General features: G+C 40.1%; 1 protein-coding gene across 3 annotated transcripts; it reads right to left on the bottom strand.

The window, feature by feature from the left end:
• Nucleotides 1-1,060: 1,060 nt before the first annotated feature.
• Nucleotides 1,061-24,326, bottom strand: NAPEPLD (N-acyl phosphatidylethanolamine phospholipase D). Of its 3 annotated transcripts, none has more exons than XM_014964015.1 (5): nt 24,239-24,326; nt 11,143-11,455; nt 4,404-5,050; nt 3,254-3,368; nt 1,061-2,208 (listed from the first exon to the last, which is right to left on the bottom strand). In XM_014964015.1, exons 2-5 carry the CDS (start codon nt 11,437-11,439, stop codon nt 2,083-2,085), a joined length of 1,185 nt encoding a protein of 394 aa, XP_014819501.1. In that variant the 5' UTR covers nt 11,440-11,455; nt 24,239-24,326; the 3' UTR covers nt 1,061-2,082. The 3 variants fall into 3 exon arrangements, with proteins under 3 accessions (XP_014819501.1, XP_014819500.1, XP_014819502.1); XM_014964014.1 differs by lacking the exon at nt 24,239-24,326 and adding an exon at nt 23,204-23,433; XM_014964016.1 differs by lacking the exon at nt 24,239-24,326 and adding an exon at nt 22,991-23,169.
• Nucleotides 24,327-25,533: the final 1,207 nt, after the last annotated feature.

Here is a 25,533-nt window from a genome sequence, read left to right as displayed (position 1 = left end):
GTTGGCGTGATTCCCAGTCAGAACCCTGACAAGGGCTGCATTGACAGTGAACTTCCCTTTCTCCTTCCCACTGCCCCAAGAACAGGGTTCATTTTGTAATAAGCGAGTTATGTTACAATCAGTTAATGTTTTGCTACTATTTGTAGATTTAATTTTTTTTTTCTGCTTCTGCATTTAATAAAGAAAACCCAAGGCTAGGTCACACACTAAGAATTTACCAATTCCACCTTCCTCTCCTGGCAAGAACTTAGACTACTCTGTTCTAGGTATGTCTGTTACATGTGTTTTCTTAAGCTCAGCAGCAGAGATGTCTAGATGTTCCTCTCCACATTCTTCAACCTCAAAATAAGTTAGCATCTTTTTTGTAATTAAAGTTGATCTCTATCCTTGGATTTGATAGCTGACAGAAAAAAAGTGACCATTGTCCCCTTTTCTAAAAAGACATGAAAACTTGTTACAGTGTTGTCTCAGTCTTATTTTTCTGGTCTAGAAAGGCCTATTTTTAAATGGTTTCTCCATAGACCAATGCTACTGAGATGTAGACTGAGAGTAGTTTTAAACCAGTTTTGAAGAAACTCTGGTGAATACCTCTACGCTCTACTGGAATTACCTTTTCAAATAAAGAAATCTTTATATTTGTCAAATGTGAGTCCCACCAAAGGAATAGAAGCTACTTTTTCATACATGTGTCATCTGTTCCAGAACCCTTCCTCAGCATGAACTTGGACTAACAGATCTTTGCCTCCTTGTGCTATTCCTTGGTGGTATAAAGATCTATAAGACTTCTAGGACTTTGATACAAAATTCTAAAAGACAACTGTCAACAGTTAAACAACTGCTTGTTTGCTCCTAGCGTGAAATCCCATTAGCTGGTTTTAATTAGTTGCCAGAAGTTCATGTCTTTAAATTGCAGGGAAATAATGTGTCCTTTTTTATTATTATTATTATTTATCTTCATGGAGTATGAACATAAAATGTAATGCACAACAAGAGCAAAAAAATACACAGATATCCCGTAGACCAAAACAAATCACGAACAAAAAAATGATTTGCCAATGAATTATGAAGGAGAATAACAACCCTTTTTATTGGCAACAGTAGGCTTTAATTAGGCTGTAAATTAGCATGGCAATTTGATACAGATACATTTAGCCAAGTTTTACAATACCAAACAGTGTTGTAATCTCTCATTCAACTTTAAAATTATAGGGAAGCTATAAGAAAAAAAATACCACAGCCCTTGTTTAAGACTTTTCACTTAAAAAAACAAATAAACAACCCCCTCCCCTTAATAACAGGCTGAGTCAATGCCAAGGCAAGCGCCGTTAAGGGATTCTTCCATTCCACATACTGCATTTGACAAGAAAGTTGTTGTAGACACATTCAGGCCTAACTTAAAAATATTGACAAAACAATGAAAGTGTGCAGATACTCTGGCCAGCAGTAAGTTTTACACATCAGTGATGCAATATTAAATTCTCTCTCTCTTTAAAAGGCACATTTCTTTAGAACAGTGTAAAATTCAGCTTTTGTGGTTCAACATGTGAAAATGTAGAAGCATTAACAATTTTACTGCGCTTGTGCTTGAACACCACAGCTGTATTGGAAGACTCCACCCCACAAAGCATACAGTGAAGCTGTCGAGGTACAGGGCATAACCTGAAGATTAATGACTAACAAGTGGGAGATGACATTCTAACAATGACTAATTCGAGTCAGCCATTAACTCTAAGAATATGTCCCCGTGCTGAGGTTATTATTGCTGGTGTAGGTAAGATGAAGAGTTTTTAAAAAAAAAATAATAATTGATCAGTGGTGTACATCAGAGTTGAAACCGCAAGTTATTCCCAGACAATACCGTATATATTAGCCAATTTTTAGATCACCTCTCCAAATTCATCAACAGCATAACTAGTAAAATTTATCATGAGATTGGTATGCAAGTTTTAGTTCTGGAACTGACAAATCTGGCATCTAAAAATCCAATTCACTCCAAAAAAATCTACTTTGTAGCTACATCATATTAAACTCTGTGACATTAGTTGCTAGTTCAACCCAGGCTGAAGAGGAACTGCTGCTTCATTATTCAAACCCATCGTTTGTACTCAAGTCCCGCGATTCTCCGTGGTGTAAGAGAAAGAAGTCTTCTTTTTTCAAGCCGTATCTTTCAAGAGCTTCATTCAGTCTAACAGGAGGATCCATGTAATACTGGAAAAACAAGAATAATATGAGGGGAAAATAGACCATTGCAGCATCTGAGGGAAAGAAAGAATATCCCTGCTCTAAACAAGAAATGGTCTGCATTTTAGACATTACCTAAAAAAGGATGAGGGTGGGTGTATATCTGTCAAATGAAAATGTTTGGTTTCATTTTCAGTTTTTAAAGGATAAGAATGCTGTCATACAGTAACCAGAGTAACTAGCAAGGCACAACCTATCATCCAAAATTCAGCACTTCTTCAACGAATTGAACTAGACCCCTTAGAAGCAGGAATAGGGTGAGAAGAAGGGTTAGCAGCTCAGCAGATGGCGCCTTATCTTGTCTTGTAAAACAAAGTTGTCACATCTACTGTTTAAAAACTAGTGCTGTTACAATGAGGTCCCCTTGAAGTTACATCAATGCATTTGTTACATTTCAGAAAAGGCATCCTTGGGGAGAAATCAGCCATTTTTTTGGTGCTTCTAAAATGTAAACTCAGAAATGCAACTCAGAATAACTCAGTTTTTCATATTCTTGATGGTATTTAACTATTAATCAACTATCAAAGATACTAATAAATTTATTTACTAGATAGATTAATAAATACTATATTGACCTACAAGCACACAATTCATTCTGTCTCCAAGTGATGCACTGCTGAGTTCACTTTTATTATTGCATACATGTCCCCACCTTTCATGTTCTGCAACTTTTGGATATCAGAAATCCTCCACGTTTGTTTCAATAACTCTGTACTTTCAAATCAATCTTAACCATGGAAATATTTTAAGTAATTGGTTATGGAAAGCTAAACATTGTTTTTAACTGCAGTACAGAACACTTTCAAATCAATCTTAACCATGGAAATATTTTAAGTAATTGGTTATGGAAAGCTAAGCATTGTTTTTAACTGCAGTACATAACTTTTTACTCCTACAAAGTTTACATTTTAAGTATACATTCACAGATACCTAGGTTAAACTGCAAAAGCAAAGCTTCATTAATGACTGCGTGCTCAGAGAACCTGAACTCATGTATAGCGTTGACATTTACCTCATTTGCTAAAGCAAAGGTCCCCCAATGAATTGCTACAGACTTCTTTGCTTGAACGTCAATATGGATTCTTACTGCTTCCTCAGGATCCACGTGCTGGTGTTTCATAAACCACCTACCAAAACACAAAGTAAATGGGTTTGTGTCACCTAATTCAGTGCAAGATTTCTTCTTTACTTTCATTGGGTAAGGTGCAAAGAATCTTAATAAGTAAATAAATAAAATATGTTCACTTAATAAAAAAAGAAATATGGAGCACCTACATCTGAACAACATATAGAACACTCAAAGTCAACAAGCTGGAATATACCCACAGAACAGCTGTTCCTGTATTTCACTCCTCTTTTCAAACTTCTTTTTTTCTTGTATGTATTTTTAATAGTATAAGGATGTATCACTGGTGCCTTGAGGCATTAAGGCCATAGATTTAAATCCATCCCTGAAAATGTTGTGTGCAGCACACACTAAAATGTGCATGCTTCAGAAGCCAGCCTAAGGGAACACGGCAAAGCAGAAGAGAGAACCTGGCAATTCTTGAAAGATACTGGATTTTTACCACATTATTCTGATTCCTATCTTCCTTCCCCAGCATATACATGCTCTGCTTCAGCATTATATGAGTGCTATCATCTAAAAGTTTAGATACCCTGTCATAAGCAGGATATAGATGCTTAAACAAACAGATCTTTGACACTCTATAAAGGATTCATCTTTATCTCCAGATAAGTTGCAAAAACAGCATAAGGACTGAAACAAGAGAAAAATGCTGTAAATGGCATGCATCTAAACAGGCTGGGTTAAGTGATGCTACTTAGAAGAAAAAGGCACAAAGTAATTCCAAATTTTTACTCAACATTTTTCATGGAAGAATGTCAGCTGATTCATCCTTCCTGTGCTTAAGACTGCAGTAAAAAAGCCTTCCAAGAACACCACACATACACAGGCAACTATCCTAGATATTGCAGCTCCATCACCAAATTGCCTGTGCTTTTTTTTTTTGCCATTCAGCAACTTCTGTCTTTGGTCTCTATACTGTAAAATCTTGATAATGAGTGTGCCTCTTAATATGTGTTTTCACTTCTGGGTGTATTTTGTTGTCATCAGTATATAATTTCATTTAGGTATTTTGATCAAACTTTGATTTTCTTACCTTGGCTCATAAGCTCCAATGGGGATGGCTGCAAGATCAAAAGGTCCAAACCTTTTACCTATCTGTTCAAAAGCAACACAATATCCAGTATCTCCTGAAAAGAAAAACCTATTCCAAGGTCCCAAGACAGACCAGCTGCCCCAAAGAACCTTGTTATCATCTGTCGGAGTCCGTTTGCACCAATGTTGAGAAGGGGTGAAGACAAAAGTTACGGCATCGTGACCGGGGACGCAGTTCTCTTCCCACCAATCCAATTCAATCACATTCTCACAACCACATCTCTGCATCCAGCCCAGGAGCCCCAGAGGCACAAACCAGCGCAGCTCGCTCCCAAAGCGTTGGTTTAAACTCGTTACGGTGTTGTAGTCCAAATGATCGTAATGGGTGTGGCTGATCACCACTGCATCTATTTTGGGGAGCTGCTCTACCGTGCACGGAGGTCCTCGGAAGCGCTTGGGACCCATCAGCTGAATAGGGGAAGCTCGCTGGCTGAAGATGGGGTCAGTAAGAAAGACAAGTTCGTCCATTTCCACCATAACTGAGGCATGTCCCAACCACGTGACTCGCATCCCAGTTCCTGTCTTCCCAACAAGTTCCGGCTTTTGAACAAAGTAAGGTTTTAACACTGGAAGCTCATTATCCAGTTCCTAGCAAAAAAAAAGAACACAATATGCATGAAAGATTTCACAACGTATTTGACCATGGAACAAAAACTGCACACAAGGCACAAATCATTACAGTCAAGACTTGCATTTGATTTATATTTTTAGGTAAACAGAGATCTGCAACACAAAACAGATGCCTATTCAATCACCATTATCCCAGCTAATTTCCCTCCCAATTTAATTTTAAGTTTTTGTAACATTTTGACTTCTCTGTCAAGAGACAGAAGGGAGAACTCGAGAGTAACTCACCAGGCCAGGAGACCTGTTAATAGAAAAAGAGAATCTGAAAGCATTGCAGTGAAAGCACTGCAAGGCACTAACAACATCCCAGGAAAGGGTTTGCAATGTTTGGCCTTCCCAACCTGGAAAAGTGTGTGTGTGTGTATATATATATATATATATACACATACACACATACACACACACTGTTACTGTAACAAATACTCAAATTTAGCTTGTCCAATTAAATGATGCATCCCCTAAGTCCTACCACAAATAAGTCACAAACCCAGGGATGAAAGAGAACACAACGTTCCCAACAGCATTCTGCAAAAGCTCTGTTCTATTACTGTTCAGCAGACGCTGTCTCTCCATTAGGTCCAGAAGCAGCACATTACGTTTAACCTCACTTGGCTAACATCAGCTTTTACCATTCTCTCTTTCCATCCTGCCAATAATTCAGCGAACATTCGTAAAACACAAATGAAAACTCAGATCTCATTTTTAAGATGGTCCTTTAGGCACTTAGCTATGATTCTCAGGTTGCTTTGTTGAAGCCTTCTAGGTAATTAAAGTTTAATTATTACTGAATAAATCACCATATGATCTCCCTGTATGTTCAGGATGCAGTCCTGTGAATGACTTAAATCAACCTAAAACCATACTCCTGCATACAAAGTTATGGAAACCTCCTGCCTGCCCTGTTGTTCCAGCCTCAATGCTTCTGCAGTCCCCACTCAAATGTGACAGGTCAGACAACTGACCCAGTTGGACATTAATCCAGAGGAGGAAAATAAACAGCTTTTACCTCGATTGGCTTCCAAATTTGACCCTATGTTCAGCCTTGAGAGGACAATTGGCACAAAAGAAGCCTCGGCTGTACATTATCTACTGAAACTCATCACCAAACCACTGCTCGTTCTCTCATTTTGAATGGGAGTTACATTCTTCGTTGCAGTTTGGTTGAGATGCTTATGCAGCTTTATTTCTAATAAATAAAGAGTTTTCCTATTAAAAAACCCAACCAAACAAAAAGTCATCTTGGGCCTCCTGACCAGCATGGCCAAGGCTCTCCTCACAAACAGTTCTGGTCTGAACTCCTCTCATTGTTCGAGAAGAATTTCCTTATGTTGGGCATCTTTTAGAGACTCCTGACCCTCTTCTCTCCCTGGTAATCACAGATGTCACAGCATGTCTGGTTCCTAGTGCCACTCTCCCCATCAAGGCTGCTGTTCTCATTCTCTAGGCCCAGCACAGCAGATTAATGCTATGGGGGAGTTATTTAGAGCTAACCTCCTGGTCCCTTAAAAGCCCAGCTGATGCTGTGACAGTTCTGGAGCCCAGGATTTCCCTTGCTAAATCAGTCCTGACAGCTTCAGGGAAGTTACTTTCTCCACAATATTTTATTGATTTGGAGGGCATATGTGGGGAAAAAACAAACACAACACCCCTCATTTCCCTGCAATCCTACTGTAAGTAATGAAATATTAATGAAATTGCTTTCGCTGAGAGCTAATGGACAAAGCATGTCTACTGAAAAAGTTTCATTACCATCTCCAGGAATAAGAAGTAGATAACCTTCTACAAAGCTGAATATAAGGTTATTACAATACAATCACTTAATTCATACAAGAAAAAACAAACTATGAGTATTAGACTGAGATAAACTGCTGCTTCTCCAAGAAAGAAACATCCACCTCTATTTCATTCTATGTCCCAAGCGGACAATCGACAGGAGAAATCTGAACCACAAGGAGTATAATATTGTTCCACTTCAATTAAAAGAGTGGAAGATCCACAAAACTAAGGTAATACTCAAAAATGGAAATTAGGACAGCCCACCCAATTATATGTGGTTAAGTCAACAAATCAGATTATATCAACGAAATCAAACTTGGATATGGAGTTTAATAATTAATTGTCATAATGCAATTTAGGTCAGTAAGTACTTCTTTGTGGAAAACATTCTTTTGAAGTAGTTGTTTTTAAAGGGAGACTACAAATCATCTCCAAATGAATCCACTTTTTTTTTTTTTTTGCTGAAATTTGACACAAACTAGTTTTCAAAATTAGTGTCACGCAATATTAACAGACAATACTAAATGGATTAAGAACCAGCTAATTGGCAGATGTGAACAAAGAATTCCTAACTGGGACTTAAACGTCTTGTACTGGTTTTGACTGGGACAGAGTTAATTTTCTTCCTAGTAGCTCAATACAGTGCCAACTGGTGTTGATGACAGAGGATGTGTCAGCTATTGCTGAGCAGTACCTACACAGCATCAAAGCCAGTAGAGGCTGGAGGTGCTGGGAAGCTGGGGGGGACCCAGGTGGGACAGCTGACCCCAACTCACCAGAGGGATATCCCATACCATGTGACATCACACTCAGTATATAAAGCTGGGGGAAGGAAGAGAAAGGGGGAGTCATTTGGAGTGATAGTGTGTGTCTTCGTAAGTCACCTTTCCGCATGATGGAGCCCTGCTTTCCTGGAAAGGGCTCAGCACCTGTCCGCCCGTGGGAAGTAGTGAATGAATTCCTTGTTTTGCTCTGTTTGTTGTTTTACCTGTTAAATCTCTGTGTGTCAACCCACGAGTTTTCACACTGTTGCCCTTCTGATTCTCTCCTCCATCCCGCTGCGGAGGGAGCGGTGGTGTGGGACTGAGCTGCCTGCTGGGGTTAAACCACCACACACCTGGCTATTAAAGGCTTCACAGGGATGTCACTGGGACTGACACCAGTAAATATTTTGAACAGCCGATTTAAAGGTAAAACTAATGACTCTAAAAGGCACTTGTAAAGCACAAAGAGGCAGGAAGATTGATAAATAAAGGGTAACAGTTCAAACAATTAGAATCCTAACCTATTTAAATGAAATTCTGTGAACAAAAATTCATGGCAAATCAAGATCAAAAAGGCAGTGTGGCTTGGAAAGCACAGACTCTGTATGAGATCTACAGGTTTGTCATACACGGCATCTGATCCAAATCAGTGATTCTTTGGAGGATGAGATCAGAAATCAGGTATTATTTTGAGCTATCATAGTAAATCACACAGGGGAACAGTTGAAAAAAAAAATACTTTTTCAATGCATGGGGTTTGTGGGTTTGTGTGGTTTGTTTTGGGTTTTTCTTTAAGTATTTTACAAAAGTACACTAAAATCCCCCAAATTACCTTTTCAAGCAATAAGGTCTTGTTACTCAATTCATAAAATTTCAAACTGTAACACAATTTCTGTTGGCAGTATATGTCATATGAAATTCTTAAAACTCATACAACAGGATAATGAACAAAATACATAATCTTATGGAGCCTTTATCCTGCTACAGTACATTTTGTTCTCTGTCAGACTAAGCAGAAACACATTAATACTAAAGAATTATAACAGATCTTTGAAATGTGGCATTAATGTCAAATCAGCTCCCAACAGAAGCAAAATGTGTCTAATACTGTCTTATCTTCATCACTGGAGTAATACAAAAATTCCTCCTGCTGTGCCCCTTCCCCCCTCCCACGTTCTTCTTTTCTTCCTAATGCAAAGCAAGAAGAAACACATGACGGGCTTTGGTGAGACTACCTAATTAGCTTAGGATTTTTGGTGCTTAGTGCATACTGGAATACCACTGGCTTTCACAGAAATGAGAACAAACTAAATCGTTGATCCAAAAACTAATAATTAAAGATACTCCCAACAGCACTGAAAAAAATTATTAATAAAGCCTGTAATGAAAATACAAGAAGTCTATGCATTCTAGAAAATTATATAGGCTTGTTTTGAAGGCATGATTATAATACATATAGCTTTTTACACAGTGAAGTACATATCCTGGATAATATGCTGCCTTTATTTTTTTTTTTTTTAACATATGCAAAGCACTTGGTACAGATAAACTGAACCTGCCCAGCATAGCAGGGTATCACTATGCACACTCAAATGTGGAAACTGAAGTAGGAGTCTGCTCGAAGGACATGCAATCTACCAGTGCTAAATAAAGTGTGGAGCCCTTAGTTTGAATTTTAAGCAAGCTCAGAAGTGCTTTACAGGTTCATTTAGGTGTGGAGCAAACGTAGCTGGAACAAGCATCGAAATGGCTGAGCACTCAAGAAGTACATTTCATTGATCCCTATCTAGGTTTTTTCTATTTCTGATTTACTTTACCGAGCTCCTAAATAATTGCAGGCACTTAATTAAAAAATTTCATTTGCAAAGCAATAAAATGAGTCCAAAATGAATCCCAACTGGGTCAGAGACACAGCTTTACAACTGTCAATCTACAGTGTAGATTTCTCTGTAATCATCCTTTATTGCAGGGGTAATTTGTAAATTAAAGGGGAGTGCTGCAGTTCTCCACTGCATCAGAGAGCTGTATATTCTGCAGTCTGTAGTACACTTTAGCACTGTCTTCTGTGTGCTTCAGTCACTAACCAGGTTTGTGACTGGTGCTGGCAAGATACAAAGCCTATCGTACACATAGGGCACAGGGGAGAAATCAAAGGCAATCAAAAACACTGAGGAATGAATTTTAAGGAAACGTGGCCAAAGTGCCATAGTGCAGCACGCTGCCGAGGAAGCCGTACACGCCGAGGCACAACCACCCTCACTGGTACAAGGTGCAGATAATGCCTAGAAGCACGACACCAAATTTAAAACAGTAAATTATCAGAAGGGATCGATTCCAAGACTGAAATCTGTTTGCTGTGCTGCTTTCTGAAGTCAAATCATTATTATTATAGAACAATTACAGCCAAGATTATTTCTCCTTTAAACACGATCTTTGCCGCGTATCCTTAGAGAAATCCCCGAACCTCTGACCATCGTGTGTTAATAAGTAACACGGCTTTCCTGTCCATAAAGCTGATCAAATTACTTCCTTCACAGACAAAAGATAAAAATGAAAAGTGTAAGCTCTTTGCTAAATACAGTCTGTGAGATTTGTAGCTTATGCGTGCCTTTTTGAATGCTTAAAAGCATTATTAACATCTATTTGTTCAAAAATGCTTTTCCTGGTCGCACCCCCTTCAGCACAGCTTTTCTGAAGTGCAGGCAACGCGCCAGAAAATACACCAAGTAATCCTGACTGTCAGAGCTGCAGCCATGGTGACACTCCTCATGGCCACAGAGACAACCTGTGGCTTTCCAGGATCCAGTACTCTTCATGGAAAACAAGCTTCTCCCGGAGGTCGCTTCCCCCACCTCTTTCCTTATATTCAATATCTGGCAGAAGCCATACACCAAGAGCAAATAATGGTGTTTTCCAGTAAACTGGCACTGTACCTTTAATATTTCAGTACAAATACTTGCTCAGGTTAGTTTTAACGTACACCTTTTTTTCTCCTGGTGTACTGAGGTGGAGAAACATAGATTTGCATGCACTTCCATAAGTAAATGACTGCAACTATTTAGTACATTTTTATTAAAATATATAACATGTGTAGTAAATGGTAGTCTGGAAAAAAAAAGGTAAAATTTTTAAAATGAGATATGCCACAGCTATTTCATCCAATATGAATGATGTTAGAACGCTTCATAAGGCAACACCTATTAAAAAGGAAAGAGTGTAACTGTAGTTTACGATTAAAGTAGGAGGCCATTTTTGTTGTTTTTGTAAATATAAACCAAGCTAGACAAATCAAAGGGCGTGGAACTAGCAGAAAGGAGAAAAAAATTAAATAGGCAGAAAGTATCAACCTACTTTTTGAAAATAATAAAGTGATAATAAAAATCAGAAAAACAACAGTTAGAAAAGTCTCCAAAAGATGCCTAGTAAGTATTATTTAGAAACCATCCTATTTTATTAATTAGAGCAGAGGTAAGAACAGTTTAAATTAAGAACAGAAAACATACAAGTATTTACCTGCTTTGAGCGTGGCACATTGCTGTTATCTTTTTCCATGAGGGACCATTTCAAAACATTTGGCAAGGTTGGCGATTTCCATGTTGGCCACGGGTTGACAAATCTCCCATCTTTGCCTCTCTTTGATTTAGTTACATCCTCTTCTAATCTGTAGTCCAGCCTGAAGCTTTTCCTGGAGGCTCTGGAAGAATCACTGCTCCTGGAATCTCGGCCCGAATTCTCACGTTTCTTCACCGCTTCTTTAGGGTACTGGTTACCTGCAGCCACAGGCTGCTCTTCATCCGTGTTCTTATCCATCTCTGTTTGAGGAGAACTAAAATAGATTTTAAATTAATCAATCTTTTCTTGGACTAACATCAACATTCATATGACTGAATGTTCTCACACACATCAGAAACAAGCCTGCCCTTCTCGTTTTATGATCTACTGTAGTTTTTCCTCAACAAAATATGCTTTTGAAACAGTTGCTATGACACAAAAGACTTCAAAAACATGCTGTGGCAAGTAGACGAGATCTCTTTGTAGTTCAGGCAGAATTTTACTCCCCGGTATGCACAGCTTCAGATACTAACACTATTATCTACCAACTGCAAGAGGGAGGGGGAAGGGTTCCTTAATTTACATTTCGGAAGAATAGTAAGTTCCTCCTGAAACTTATGACATTTAGTGCCTGATGTAATGCAATCCTGCTAAGCTGTCCAAGAGACACTGGGACTACACAGTACCTTAGGATTTGCCTATATGGTGACTTTGTTTTGTAGTAAGAGCAGCAGCCTCATGTAGCATTAATAAACGCAGACAAAGCAGATAGATGCAAAAGTCAGAACACAAAAGGCATTTGGTCTTATTTCCTATGTTATCCAAAATGAAGGAAAAGCTTATTGCAATAACAGTAAAAGTAACTGTTTCAAATACGATTTTGATACACACTGAATCACGGCTGCAACGCCTGTTCTTAATTCCATTGTGAAATATAAAAAAAGAAAAAAAACCCACAAGAAAAACTTATTTCTATAAAGTCGCAATTCCGGCACATTTCTTAGAAAACTGCAAACTCCACAGACAGAGTTTCTCAATACAAGCTGCATGTAAAGTGTTGTAGAATGTAGGAATATAGAGTCCTATTGATCTCATTATATCCAAAGTAGAAAAACCAAATATGCCTATTTTATTTTAAGAGTTGCTGAAGCAATCCAGTTGAAGCCAAATGCTTCAGTTTCTATGTTTAGTTTCACCATGTCAGTTTAAAGTAAATATACTGTTCTGACAGTTTTTTAAGAAAAATATGTTGCTATTTTAAAGAGTGCACAACTACCCGGTACTTATAAACTCTACATGATAAAAACTAGAAGGTGACTAGTAAAGAACAGACAGCATGATATAACACTTAGGTACAGAAATAATTTTTAATAAAAAATTGTGAAGTTTGTCCTCTGCAAAAGTCTCCACCACATGTCTTACTCTACCCACTATTCCATTAACTCAGATACTCAGACTTTAGCTGTATGCTCATATGAGAAACACTGCTTTGATGTACCAAAGTCACCCCACTCAAACATCATTTTCAGAGAACAGTACTAAAGCCCACAGTTTTCTTAGAAAATGCATAATTCGCTGTGCCCCTCATAAGTTCATAATTCCTAGGAAAAAGAAATATATTGTCACTGCAACATTACAGCTAAGATTTTGTACATGTAGAAGAAGTGTTATCAAACTGGACCCAAATGCATTTGCAAATGCAGAGCCTGCCCCTGCTATTTCAGCAGCAACCAATTACTAAACAGAAAGTGTGGTGTCAGATGCGAAGATACAACAATTGGTAAATATCATGAAATTTTCTTAACAAAATAACCATTATTTTGCCATACAGTAGAGAAAATACCAACACATGACAATTCACTTCTGATAAAGAAACATAAACAACGTTCAGAAAACATTGCTGATAGAATTTTTGATAAGTAGGACCCTTATTCATAATCTTGTTTTAATGTAATTGCTTTGCACTCTAGTTTCCCTATGGTTTTACTGACACCATTCCATTTATTTATCTTCTATTTAGCAATAAGATACCACTTCTGCATCATAATTTTAATTTAGCCGTTGATACTCCTAGGCTTTTTTCTCCATTCCACTAAACATTTACTGGAGTCAGCCTTCAATGGAACAGCCACCCAACTTGCTTTACACTATTTTATGAAGACATAAATGGTTTAAAAAAAAAGAATCAGTGCCACAAAAAGGCAGACAGAATACCCAAAAAATGTTAGTGGATATTTTAACTGTCACTTTAACTTAGGAGTGTTTGGGTTTTTTTTGGCATTCCTCAAAGAGCATTTTCAATGCCAAGTCAGCCTATTAATTTAGCAAAGCACGCAGACACAGCATAAAACATCTGCTCTTCTAGAAAGCATCATGAAAACAAATCACAAAAGTTTAATCAGATAGGTATTTAATTCCAGGAAATTCTTCTGTTAACATTTCAGATGTCTGATTTTTAAATATATATAACTACTGTAATTATTGTTCCTACAAGACTTTTTATATTAGAGACCGGAGTGCCTAAGGTTTTATTTTTAAGCTTCTGTTTATCTATTCATTCATCTCTAAAATAGGCGAATTTGACTTTTGCTTGAATTTTCATATAAACCTTTGATCTTATTCTGAAAGTATAAACCTCGGGGGGAAGTAGGGATCAACTATGCTGATTAAACGAAGACAATGCCAAAACATTTAAGGCACTGCAGGTATCTGTCTGCCAACATATTTTCCACATGATGAACATACATTACTTTCATTAGTATTCCATAAGCAACTGAAGGGATAAAAGACCTCAGTGCTCACAGAATACTTTAAACCCTTTTACATGCATAAGAAAGGGACACATTTACAAACAATTAACTGACAAAGTATTCCTGATGAACTGTATATTCCTTTGAAGTATCAATCTTGCCAGTTCATTTCCGTTCCATTTAAATTGGCAAAACATATCCTAGATTATTCATGGAGTACAGTAAAAGAAATCTATTTTTTCTAATTAAAAAAAAAAAAAAAGTAGATTATAGTCTCTTGAAAGCAGGGAATCACTAGCTTAAAATAAAACTCAGCCAGTTATTAATCAATGGAGATTCTTACCCTTTTTTCTACAGACAAGGAGATTTGGCACATATATTTTATATATTAGAAAATACCCAATCAGAAATGAGCTGATTTTTCATCTAGCTTTCCTGAATTCTTCCCCTCAAAAAAAGATAATAGTTTGGCACTTGAGAAATAAATTTAAGCACTGGATAAAGCACCAAAATAAAATTAAGTAGAGATGTTTTAACTTGGGAGGGGCAGGGGGAAGGGATCATGTCCTTGGTGACTGATTGTTATTCTAAGGTTCCACAAGAAATTTTCTATTTTCCACACTTTCAAACAAAGAGAAGTACTATTCTACTTAAAAGCAATAAATTGCTTTCTTAATAAATGGAACTCATTCTTCAGGATGAGATGAGTTCCCCCCAAACAAGGGCAAGTGGATTGCCATCTTCTGTAAGTGGGGCTCAGGCAAGATGCAATGCAACCACCCTCTCTGTGCTCAGAGATGCTTTGCTGTTTCAACTGTCTTCAGAAAAGGAAATGGACCGAGACATAGAAACTACTAAAGGAGACCATTGGTCATCCCAAACCCACGAGGCCAGAAGGTACTCTAGACAGAGTACTTTGGAAGAACACCACTGTTTGATGAATAAAGTGAAGCCTAACATGAATCAAAATTCAGAGCTCACATAACTGCTTTCCCAGCACAAATACTAAGGGGGTCCTAGTAATCCACAAAGCAAGAGAGAAGTTGTAGATCAGGCAGGACGTGGCACGGAGAACCCAACATCTTATGTCCCAGTAAACTGGCTTACCCCTGTAAACGGCATATAGCCCTTAGGACAACAGGTTTGGGGTCAATTATTTATTTTAGCATTGCTTATGTAACTGCAAACTTGGATACAAGTATTTTCGCTTTGAGTCTTCTGTTTATTTAGGAAAATAATTAACAGTTTAACAAAACATTTTAATGCTTTCTCTTTCTGTTCCAAAAGAAGGCTGGAAACAAGATATGTTAACATTACAAGAAGCACTCTGACATTACATTTTTCTTTTAAATGGTCTTTTAAGCACAGTAGAGCTTCAAGCCAAATAATTTCAACTTTATTTGAAGAAGAAATGCACTAACATGAAATCTACTGTGAGTCTTCACCTTTTCCACCCAGTCTTCTCTAACATCCACTACTCCGTAACTGAAATGGATGTAGTTCTCCCTGCTAAGCACACAGCCATGCAGACACGCGACTAGCTGTGAAGTCTGCCAGAACAGATTTATCCTTCTTTTCTACACAGAAACGTGGCCCTTATTTAACAAATCCCTGAGCCAGAAAGTTTAAGAAAGACTTACTATGAAGTAACTCAGGTTTACTGGAACCCAACATCCACAAAACTTCATGCTCACCTTGCAAACATTCCATAGCTTTCCAAATAGCCTTCATTTCCTCTATTTTTGAGCAACAAGTTTGGTTCATTTTGAATCACCATCTCTCTGTATAGACTATGTCCAGAACTGGGCTGCACTACACATCACCTAGAAGGGACAGCACACAATTCCTAGCAAACTGGAGTGGTTTGTGCTTCATCATGCCACTGTAGCTTTACCAGTGCAAGAATCTGGGCTTTCTGCAAGCCACATACTGCTACATAACTCAGAAGTTTTCTTTCAACATGCATGTTTTTTATGACTGCAAAATGCACACTTTTTGGCTTGAAACTAGAAAAAAAAAAAAATCAGGAAAAAGGCAAGGAATTTGCAAACACCAGGGAGCCTATAATTTCTTGTAAAAAGTCTCCTGCACGCTCAACTATCAAATGACTGCCAGCTAAGTTTTGGCTGTGCTTTTATTTTTCCTTCAGGTCTGAAATTGTCTGCTTTAATTAGTGAACAGTTTGAGACTGGAAAATTCTGAATGCATTTAAACTTTTATTGTGCAGTACTTTAGGTTGTTTGTCATACCACGGTACACTTACCAAAGTAAGAACCTGAGCTTTCTGCAAACCGTATACTGCTATGCAACTTGGAAGTTTTCTCTCACTACATATTTTTTTTTTATGCCTGCAACAGCAATTATTCTAGACACTCCTGGTCTTTGGATTTCACACAAAGATCTCTCCAGATTGCAACTAGCTGATCCATAAACACTTTTATTATTTGAGATTTCCCATTAGAAGTTGCTGGCAAGAACAAGCATTGCAGAAATTTTCACTCAAATTATTTGATATTTTAGCAGCCAGTTTGGGATTCTACATGATGGCCTATTTCCATATTTTCCAAATACCCATAAAGCAAAAAATCTCTGCTAGTACAGCCTTCTTTCATTCTTGGATGTACCCATTTCATACCACAGCTATAGGCTGCCAGACCAGTTCTTCTCTGTTCTCAACAGATCTGTAAGTACGAGGCCTCTACAGTGATCTTGTGTACTGTTAAAGAGAGATGAATAACTGAGTTGATAACAGAAATAGCTCTCTCCATAAACAACCTTAGAATTAGGATGAATCCTTTACTGTTCTTATCTAGTTTTGAGGTTCAACAGTAAAACAAAGCAAAGTTTTATTTAGACAAAACAGAAAAAAATTTTAGTTACAAATAAAACAAATGCAAAGCATCTATCCATGGTCGGCTGTTGTTAGGCATATTCTTACAACAGCTGTATTACTTAAGCAGCCACCACCATGAGCCAATCCATTTCTGCCCCCAGGCTTGCCAAAACAAACATTTGTATCCACGTGGAGAATTAGTTCAAGAAACTGATCTAGGTGATAGTCACTTCTTACCTTCCCATCCCCGAGAGAAGCGTTTCATTTTCACCTGCATTACTGTGTAACCATGAGAGTGTTTATACCAACAAACTGGCCAGGACAGGGAAGGGCAGAACAGGAATATACTGTTGTAAACAAAAGCTACTTATACCAGTGCTGCTATAAAAAAAAAAAACAAACCCACAAACAAACAAACAAAAAGCCCCCCACCTAATTAATTAAATACCCTCCATTCAGAATTCACTTGGTGTAGCTCAGTTACAGACACCACCAAGTTAGGTTCAATGACTCCCCCTACCCTTAATATATTTCATTTTCCATTTATTCCCTACCCAAGGTTTCACATTTAGTACTGATGCTGCTTAAACTCTGGCTGCCTCCTCCGACAGTGATGTTTCGTATTACAACCAAGCAAATTCAATAGTTACCTACCACCCAAAAGGCAGCCCACTCCCGTTACTACACATTCTGACCTCTACTTCCCTGGCATTCATTAGGGGAACTAAACCAACAGAAAGTTATTCATAGCCATTACAAATGCCTATCAGCTACACCCTTATATGCCTCTGGATACAAATGCAAATAGTCTTTAGAGTCAGGTCCATCTGTAGTACCTGGAGCCAGTTATTTCTCAACGCTGGGTTAAATCTGATCAGCATTGTATGAACTGCATAAAGATGCCTCTTCTTGGAACTGGCACAATACATAACTATTTTCCCTTTGTTTCCAGGAGCCCCAGCTTACTGTCTAATATGAGCACTTTGTAGTCCCCGAGCATGTTTATGAACTATATTCAACATTATAGAAGTTTTCTGTTACATGCAAGCTCTGTTTAGGTTATGATCCCTGTTATGACAGTAGCAGTCATAGAATCATAGAATGGTTGGGGTTGGAAGGAACCTTAAAGATCATTCAGTTCCAACCCCCCTGCCATGGGCAGGGACACCTCCCACTAGAGCAGGTTGCTCAAAGCTCCATCCAGCCTGGCCTTGAACACTTCCAGGGATGGGACATCCACAGCTTCTCCGGGCAACCTGTTCCAGTGCCTCACCACCCTCACAGTAAAGAAGTTCTTTCTGGTATCTAATCTAAATCTCCCCTATTCCAATTTATAACCATTACCCCTTGTCCTGTCACTGCACTTCCTGACAAAGAGTCCCTCTCCAGCTCTCCTGTAGGCTCCCTTCAGTTATTGGAAGGACGCTATTAGGTCTCCCAGGAGCGTTCTCCTCTCCAGGCGGAGCAACCCCAGCTCTCTCAGCCTGTCCTCATAGAGGAGGGGCTCCATCCCTCTGATCATCTTTGTGGCCCTGTTCTGGACCCGTTCCAACAGGCTCATGTCCTCCCTGTGTTGAGGACTCCAGAGCTGGACACAGAACTCCAGGTGGGGTCTCGCAAGCGCAGAGTAGAGGGGCAGAATCACCACACTTAATAACAGAGGTGACAGACTCAGTAACCAGTTTCTTTAGCTATACAGGCCTATAAGTTACTTCCCTCATCTTTTACTGCAGTCTTGAATCAAAATATCCAAAATTTGGCATTTTGCCATCACATTGAAAAGAGCAGCATAGACTCTCGTTATGATTAAGCACAAGAGCAGTGTAATTCTGTGCTATTGCTGAAACAATCACCAAAGGGAAGGAGAAGTCAATTTTCCCTACACCAGAACAGAAGATGCTTTACTTTGCTCTCCCTAAGCAACTAATTTCATATGACTACTTAATGTATAGGGAAGAATGTTGAAAACACAAGAGCTGCAATTAAAGTTCTCTTACCTGCTGTGCAGGACTCAGGCTGAGAACACGCAGAAGCAGGGCTGGTGTGTTACAGCTGTGTTATGTGTTACGGGACGCAAGACAATACCCGCATCACAGATCAAATGCAAACAATTTTTAAAAACAACAGAAAAATAAGAGAATACGAGAAGACGGCACGGGCACACCACTGGGCAGATAAACCCTGCATTCCAACAGCAACAATAATCTCCACAGATGGCCCTTCACACTTGCACAGAATTTCAAGAAAGCTTTTCCAAAAGAGCAAACATGAAACTTGTACCCACCCAGCCGTGGGATCCGGACCCCAACTTTAGTGTTCTGACACCAGCTCCACTGCTATAAATATCTATGCAAACGAGTAGTTCATTCGTTCTAATTGGTCTGCTGGTGACTAGAGTTAATAACAGAGGCAAAACTTTCCAGGATGGGGCTTGCTGTTAAAAAAAACAACCAAACTTTAAAGTTTAGCATTTATAAACACACTTTAGCCACTCCCATGCGTTAACAGCCTATGCATCTTGGGTTTAGTATTTTAAGTTATTATGCGATGCTGAAGTTGTTAGCACAGTAGTTGCTGGCTTTTTTTTACTAAAATGAAATTTTAAAACATTACAAGCCTGCACTCTGTTGCAAGGGTAGAGGTTTCCCATCAAACATCTATGTCAATTAGACATGACTAAAAATAAACACTACTACACATAATGAAACTAAGGTTCCACTTGAACATACTATGGCAGAAATCTGATTTACTTTGTAGCACATGGCCAAAAAGGGCAAAGTAAGAACTGTTTCCATAAAAGTGACTAGAAATCATGTTAAAATCTTGATCCATAGGATCCACATGGCAAAGCAAGATCTGAAGCAGTTCATTTATAATCAACTCTGGCACTTTTATGTCTGCAACTGTGCAATTGCTATCTCCACCTCATTTACTAAGGCTTTTAATTTTCTTTTTCCTTTTCTCTCCATGCCAGAAAGGAACAAACTCTTATGCAAACTTTCTCTAGACTCACACTGAAAATAATCCTTTAAAACCCTATAAACCCTCAGTTGTCCAGGAAGTGCAGCAACGCCCAAGCAATAAAATAGATTTTCTTTTTAAGTTAATACACAGTCATATAATTCTGTTTATACACATATTTAAATGTTTGTCTATTTGATTCCCTCTCTTCAGTTCAAATTCCTATCACATAGGACCCAATGTCATTTCTCTGCAATATAAAAATATTTCCCTAAATTCTTTCTAAATCTACTTACATTTCAACAGAAGTTCACCTTTTGCTTGTCCCAATAACATTCTCTCTCTTTCTCGGTATATGTATAAACAAACACCCTATAGATATATGGATTTTATAGAACTATTTGTAACATTTGACTACAAATTTATCAAAATCCAAAGACATCATTTCCAGGTCAGTTAAGAAAAGGAAATTAGAAATCTTTCTTTGTTGAAAAAATATTTTTTTCTTGAATGCACCTGCTCAAAGACCATCTTTCACATGAGTTAAGCTATTAGGTCATCAGCCTTCCCAAATAGAAAAGTTTTGAATCTCCAAAACTTCACACCAGAAAGCATATGCAATACAGCACCCTTGTGGTTCTTTAACTGGCCACAGCTGAAACTGAAATACCACCATTAAAAGACATTTCAAGTGGCAGAACATCAGAGAGAGCAAAACACAAATACCCAATGAAACTGGAAACATTGTAACACATTAACATTTTTCTTGAAAGTCCTTTTTCCTATATATAACCAACCTTCTACTCTATCCCCACAACTCTGGGTTATGATCTTTCTTCATGTACTCTAAATGAAATGCAAAGTGCTTTGGTTGTTACTCAACAACAAAAGTGTTAAAAGTTGCTTGGTTTGTTTTGGTTTGTTTTTTTCCTTATGGAAGAGTCAAGGCACATTTCCAACACAAATGTGAACCATCTACTAATTTTTGAGGCACCATCCTAAATATGACAGTGGTTTAAGGAGACAAAGTGTTTCATTTAAGCTCACCTAAATAAACACAGGTAAACAACTTGTTAACGCCACAGTCTCATTATCAGAACAGCTGAACCTCAATGAAATGCTCCCTCAAAAAACAGTCCACAGCATAGGAGATTTCAGCTTAAACAACTGAAACTATTTCCAAACATTATAAGCAATAAAAACTGGAATCTTATCACAAAGCCTTACTCAGCAGACTAGCATTACCAGCTCCAACCATGGTAACAGGTCTTACACAAGAAAAATATATTGATATACATCTTGATATATATTCTTATCACTTGACTTTTCACTCACGCAACACCTTATCAAACCTTGGTTTTCACAGAAGGGATACAATGGCAGCAAAGTGTTTTCACAGTGTCACTTGGTAATGCCCAGTTCTCCTTGCAGACCAGCTTTGTAAGGTTTACATGCTTGGGCACAGCTGTACGCTACTCAAACCCACATCATCCCTTCTTTACACACCTGCTAAATACTAAGATATTACATGCAAACAGCAAATAATAAGTAACTTCTTCCACAAATTTTCTAAGAGTATTCAAACCAAATGCAACATCTGGTTTACAGAAAAATCCTTTTTACTTAAAGCTGTGTTTAGACACAAGATGACCAAGTGATTTACCACGCTCCTGGCTCTGAGAGTATTAGAAGTAGGACTCTGATTGCAGTGCTAGCCAACATACTGCAAGCTACGTGCTTGAAGTAATTGAATGAAAAAAAATAAATAAAGTGAGATCAGGAAGGGATTTATAGATGTGACCAAAGGAAAAAAAAAAAATTTCACAACAGGTATTACATATAAAGGCACTAATTAATATGGCAGCATTTCCGTTTTTCTCATCACAGACAAAACGATTGCCTTCCCACTTGCAGAAAAGAATTTTGAAGTTATTTCTGAATGGAGAATTAGCAGTTTTGGTTCAGTCTAGAGCTTATAAAGGCTGAGGAAATAGCAGATTTCCACTGAGGAAATAGCAGATTTTGGCTGAGGAAATTCCTCAAATCTACTTAGTTAATACCAGTGAATATAATAATAATAATAGTAGATTGCTTTCTTTTAAAAGAGGCTGCAGATCTCTTCTGATTTGAGGCACGCTGAAGCCAAATTAACTGTTACTTGCATTTGAACAATTTCACTGTCACGTCTTAACTTCCTCCTCTCCTGAACACGTCCTCTCCAACAGAGCGAGTGAATCAGAGAGGGATTTCCAGTCTGCAGGTATTCAAAGTTCCCATTATCTTTTTATAATAGGCATTTCAATTTCAGATGATTTTGGGCATTTCTAAAGCAACTGTTTCAATAATTCTTGCATTAATAAGGTACTTTTCCTTCTTGCATTCCTGAAAGTTTTACCCAGAAATGAATCAGGTTTCCTATTTTGTTAAGAGATAAAGCAGCTACTATGAATTAATAAAATAAAAAAATACAGGGCTATTTTCAAGAAAACAGAACAGAAAACAGAAGTAATTGTCCTGTAACTACATTTAATTTTTTTACGTCACTTTAGTCCCTCTTGTTCGAAAAAGAAAGAAAAAATATGTAAGTACAAATAGTACTTTCCTTTAAAACTCAAAGCTTGCTTCACAATGGCCGTTTAGCAAATAGAGAAGTAAGAAATCATAATCATCACTAGAGAAAAATATTTCTGCTGAAGTTTATCACGGACTTAACTGCGTGCCGTCAAGGCGTTCAGCAAGCACTTTCCCTAAGCCCTTCCTAGAGATAATTGCCGATCATTGAGATCATTTGACTGAACTAATTACGTTAAGCGACTTCGTTAATATCTTCCACTTCTCACTGCAGGTAAAACGCAGGGAAAAACGCCGGCGATGAACATCGGGTTCGCGCCTCCTCCTTCTCGAAGGAAAACACTGGCCAAACCGTCAATTCCGTGAAGGGCATTTTTGGGAGGCGGTTACGTAACGCGCTCCTCCGGGGGCCACCGCAGCGCCTTTTCCCGTCCGTTCCCGGCAAACGGCAGCGCCGCGGCGGCGGAGACCGGGCTCCTTCCTCCGGGATTTCCTTTTCCCCGCTGCCAAAGGGGCGCCCCCGTCCCAAGCGTGCCCGGAGCGGGCACCGGGGGCGGTTTGTCACCGACCCCCCGGACGGGGGCATCCCCGCCTCACCTGAGGGGACCGCCGGATCCAGCGGCTCCTCCCCGGCCCCTCGCCCACCCCTAACTTTTCCGATCTCTCTCGCCGCCGCGGTCCCCGCCACACTCACCCGGCGGGACCCCGGTAGCGTCTATCGAGCCCCGCTCGGAGCAGGTGCGCGGCGCTGCCCCCGGTTCCCCTCTCCCCGGCCGCCTCCCGAGCCGGCGGGTCGGGCAGGTGCCTCTCCTCCGGGCGGGCACCAACCGCTCGGGCGGGCTCGCTGCCTCCCTGCCCACAGGAAGGCGCGGGGGGCAGTGACCCCCGCCCCCGGAGAGCCGCTCACCTCCCGGGCTGCTGCTGCCGCTGCTGCTGCCGCCCCTGAGGAGTCTCGTCCTCCTCCTCCTCCTCCTCCATGGTGCCGCCCCACCCCCTGCGCGGCGGCTCCGCGGCTCTCCAGCAGGAGCCGTTGAAGGGCTGCGGCCTGCCCCCCGACCAGCCGGCCGCCGAGGGCAGCGCGGCCAGCTGCAGGCAGCAGCTCCACAGCGCCCTGCTCCGCATCATGGCGCGGCGGGGCTCCGCTGGCCCCGGGGCCGGGCGAGGGCCGGCGGGCGGCAAGGGAGCAAGATGGCGGCGGGGGGGGGCCTGCGCTGAGTGAGCGGCGGCGGCCGGACCTCCCCAGGCCCGCAGCCACGGCGGGACAGCGCCGGGGCTGGCACCGCGTCCCCGGCCGGCCCCGGGGGAGGGGAAGGACTCAGTTGTGCACCTGTCCGGCTCCCATGGCGGGCAAGGGCTGGCCGCAGTCCCACCGGGGAGTAGGGAGCCCCGGCCGCCCGGTGGAAAGTTTCCTAGACTTGAGTTTTCTCAGGAACCTGAAGCGGGGCCGCCATCACCGACGGGCACCGCTCTCACAGGAGGCAGGACGCCCGGTGAGGCCAGGCATGGCCGCCCGCAGAGCGGCCCACCCGGCAGGGCCCCGTGTCGCCATGGTCCTTTCCCCACGTTAGGAAGTCAAAGCTCCCGCCAGAGTTCCTCCACCTTCTGGATCCCGGCCATCCCCTGGTCACCCCTGTGAGTAGCTCACACCCGACGGGCTGGGGCGTGAGGGGCTTAGAGGCACCCAATCCAGAGAAATTAGGTTCTCACAAATAAATATGGTTGTTTGGGTTTTTTTTAATCTTTCCTTACTTCCCTTAGTACATAGTACAATGAAAGGTACAGGGCAAAGCTATGCAACTGTGATACGAAAAAAAAAATATAAAAATCATATATGGCAGCAATATGAAATCAAAGACTATGGGGAGCTCTGATAATACATTTGTGTACATTTTACCCTGAAGCTCAGGAATGGATGTCCAGTTTATTAGTGAAGAAATCTTACCGATGTTCAGAGGCCAAGTTCTCAAGGCAGGTCTTGGGAGGCTAGAAACAGCCTTGCTCTTGTCATTAATCTAGCCTTCTCTCAGTCTCTGTAAGGTAGAGGAAGGATATTACCATCAAGTTATCTTGTTCTGTATGAGGAAGACAGGTGTGTTTTGGTTGCTTATGATCAGGCAGATTTGTTGACTTTTGCCAGTCGAAAATCCTAATTGATTTCTTACTTCCGGCTCTTCTCACCAAAGGATCTCCTGATCCTTTAATCTCCTCCCAGTAACCCTGGTGCTAAGCTGGCCTTGTAGTAGCATTGATTTTTACTCATATGTTATTAAACAAAAATCTATATTGATTGAAGTTATTTCTACTATTACTTTATGGACTCTAAGACCTACTAAATGAGTTAGATGTGTTAGATTTAGACCTACTAAATGAGCAGATAAAGCTGTTCTCTGTAGCTCTGATCAATGCCCGTTAACAGTTAGTAATAATTAGTGCCTGCTTACAGAAATTTGTGTAAGCCAGCAGGTAAATGCCTTCAGGCTGGTAGTAACTGATTGCCAACAGTAGTGGATTTGGGATGTTCGCCCTACACGTCAGCTGAGTATCTCCCAGCAGGTAGACCTGCCTCCACATGTCATTCGGAAGTGGTTTGTATGTCACTAGTGCTGCAAAAACCACAGTTCAGGAGGTTCTCTGTTTTAGTAAATGCATTTTGTCTGTACTACAAATGTAGGTGTCAACATTTGGAGGCTGTAAGTGAAGACAGCTGATGTCTATGCAGCATGCAGTTTTCAATTTGAAAGGGATACATTTTTCTGGTGTAACAACTGGTGAAGCATTATACGGTTGTTCAAGTAATTTCTGGCACAGACAGAAGCGTGTATCAGCACCTATTACCTACTTTTGCATGCCAACGTGCACAACATGAGAAAATTCAACTTCAGAGATGCTCTTCAACAGAGCCAGAATTTTAAACTAGTTTCCTGCTTCAGTATTCCCACGAGCCAGCTAAGATCTCAGTCTAGTCCTGCTGCTTTGGTGGGTTTTGATCTTTCAATGTCTTTTGCACACAAATGCATTTAAACCAAGGAAAAGTCCCAGTGGGACATCTGTGCTCAACTAGTTGTGTAAACCCAGAACAGAGATCTCTCTGACTCCTAATACACCCCAGACATGCTAATATGCTTAGAGGACTGATGTTAGGATCCTGCAGGAGTTGGAGGCCAGAAGTTAGTAACAGATGGGAAAGTTCCAGCCATGTGTGCATGAGGTAAGAGTTTTTTTCTTGGCACCTAGTCC

Source organism: Calidris pugnax, unplaced genomic scaffold (assembly GCF_001431845.1).
Source record: "Calidris pugnax isolate Ruff unplaced genomic scaffold, ASM143184v1 scaffold44, whole genome shotgun sequence".
Taxonomy (NCBI): domain Eukaryota; kingdom Metazoa; phylum Chordata; class Aves; order Charadriiformes; family Scolopacidae; genus Calidris; species Calidris pugnax.
The sequence above is the reverse complement of the archived record's forward strand: the minus strand, read 5'-3'. Positions and strand labels throughout refer to the sequence as shown.

What these genes read in the sequence shown, in the direction of transcription:
- NAPEPLD (XM_014964014.1), bottom strand. Translation starts at nt 23,421, where the DNA reads ATGATGCGGAGCAGGGCGCTGTGGAGCTGCTGCCTGCAGCTGGCCGCG. An exon ending in CGGCAGCAGCAGCCCGGGAG is followed by an intron (nt 11,456 to 23,203) that starts GTGAGCGGCTCT and finishes AATCTATTTTAG; the next exon opens with TTCTCCTCAAACAGAGATGG. An exon ending in ATTGGAGCTTATGAGCCAAG is followed by an intron (nt 3,369 to 4,403) that starts GTAAGAAAATCA and finishes GTGTTTTGGTAG; the next exon opens with GTGGTTTATGAAACACCAGC.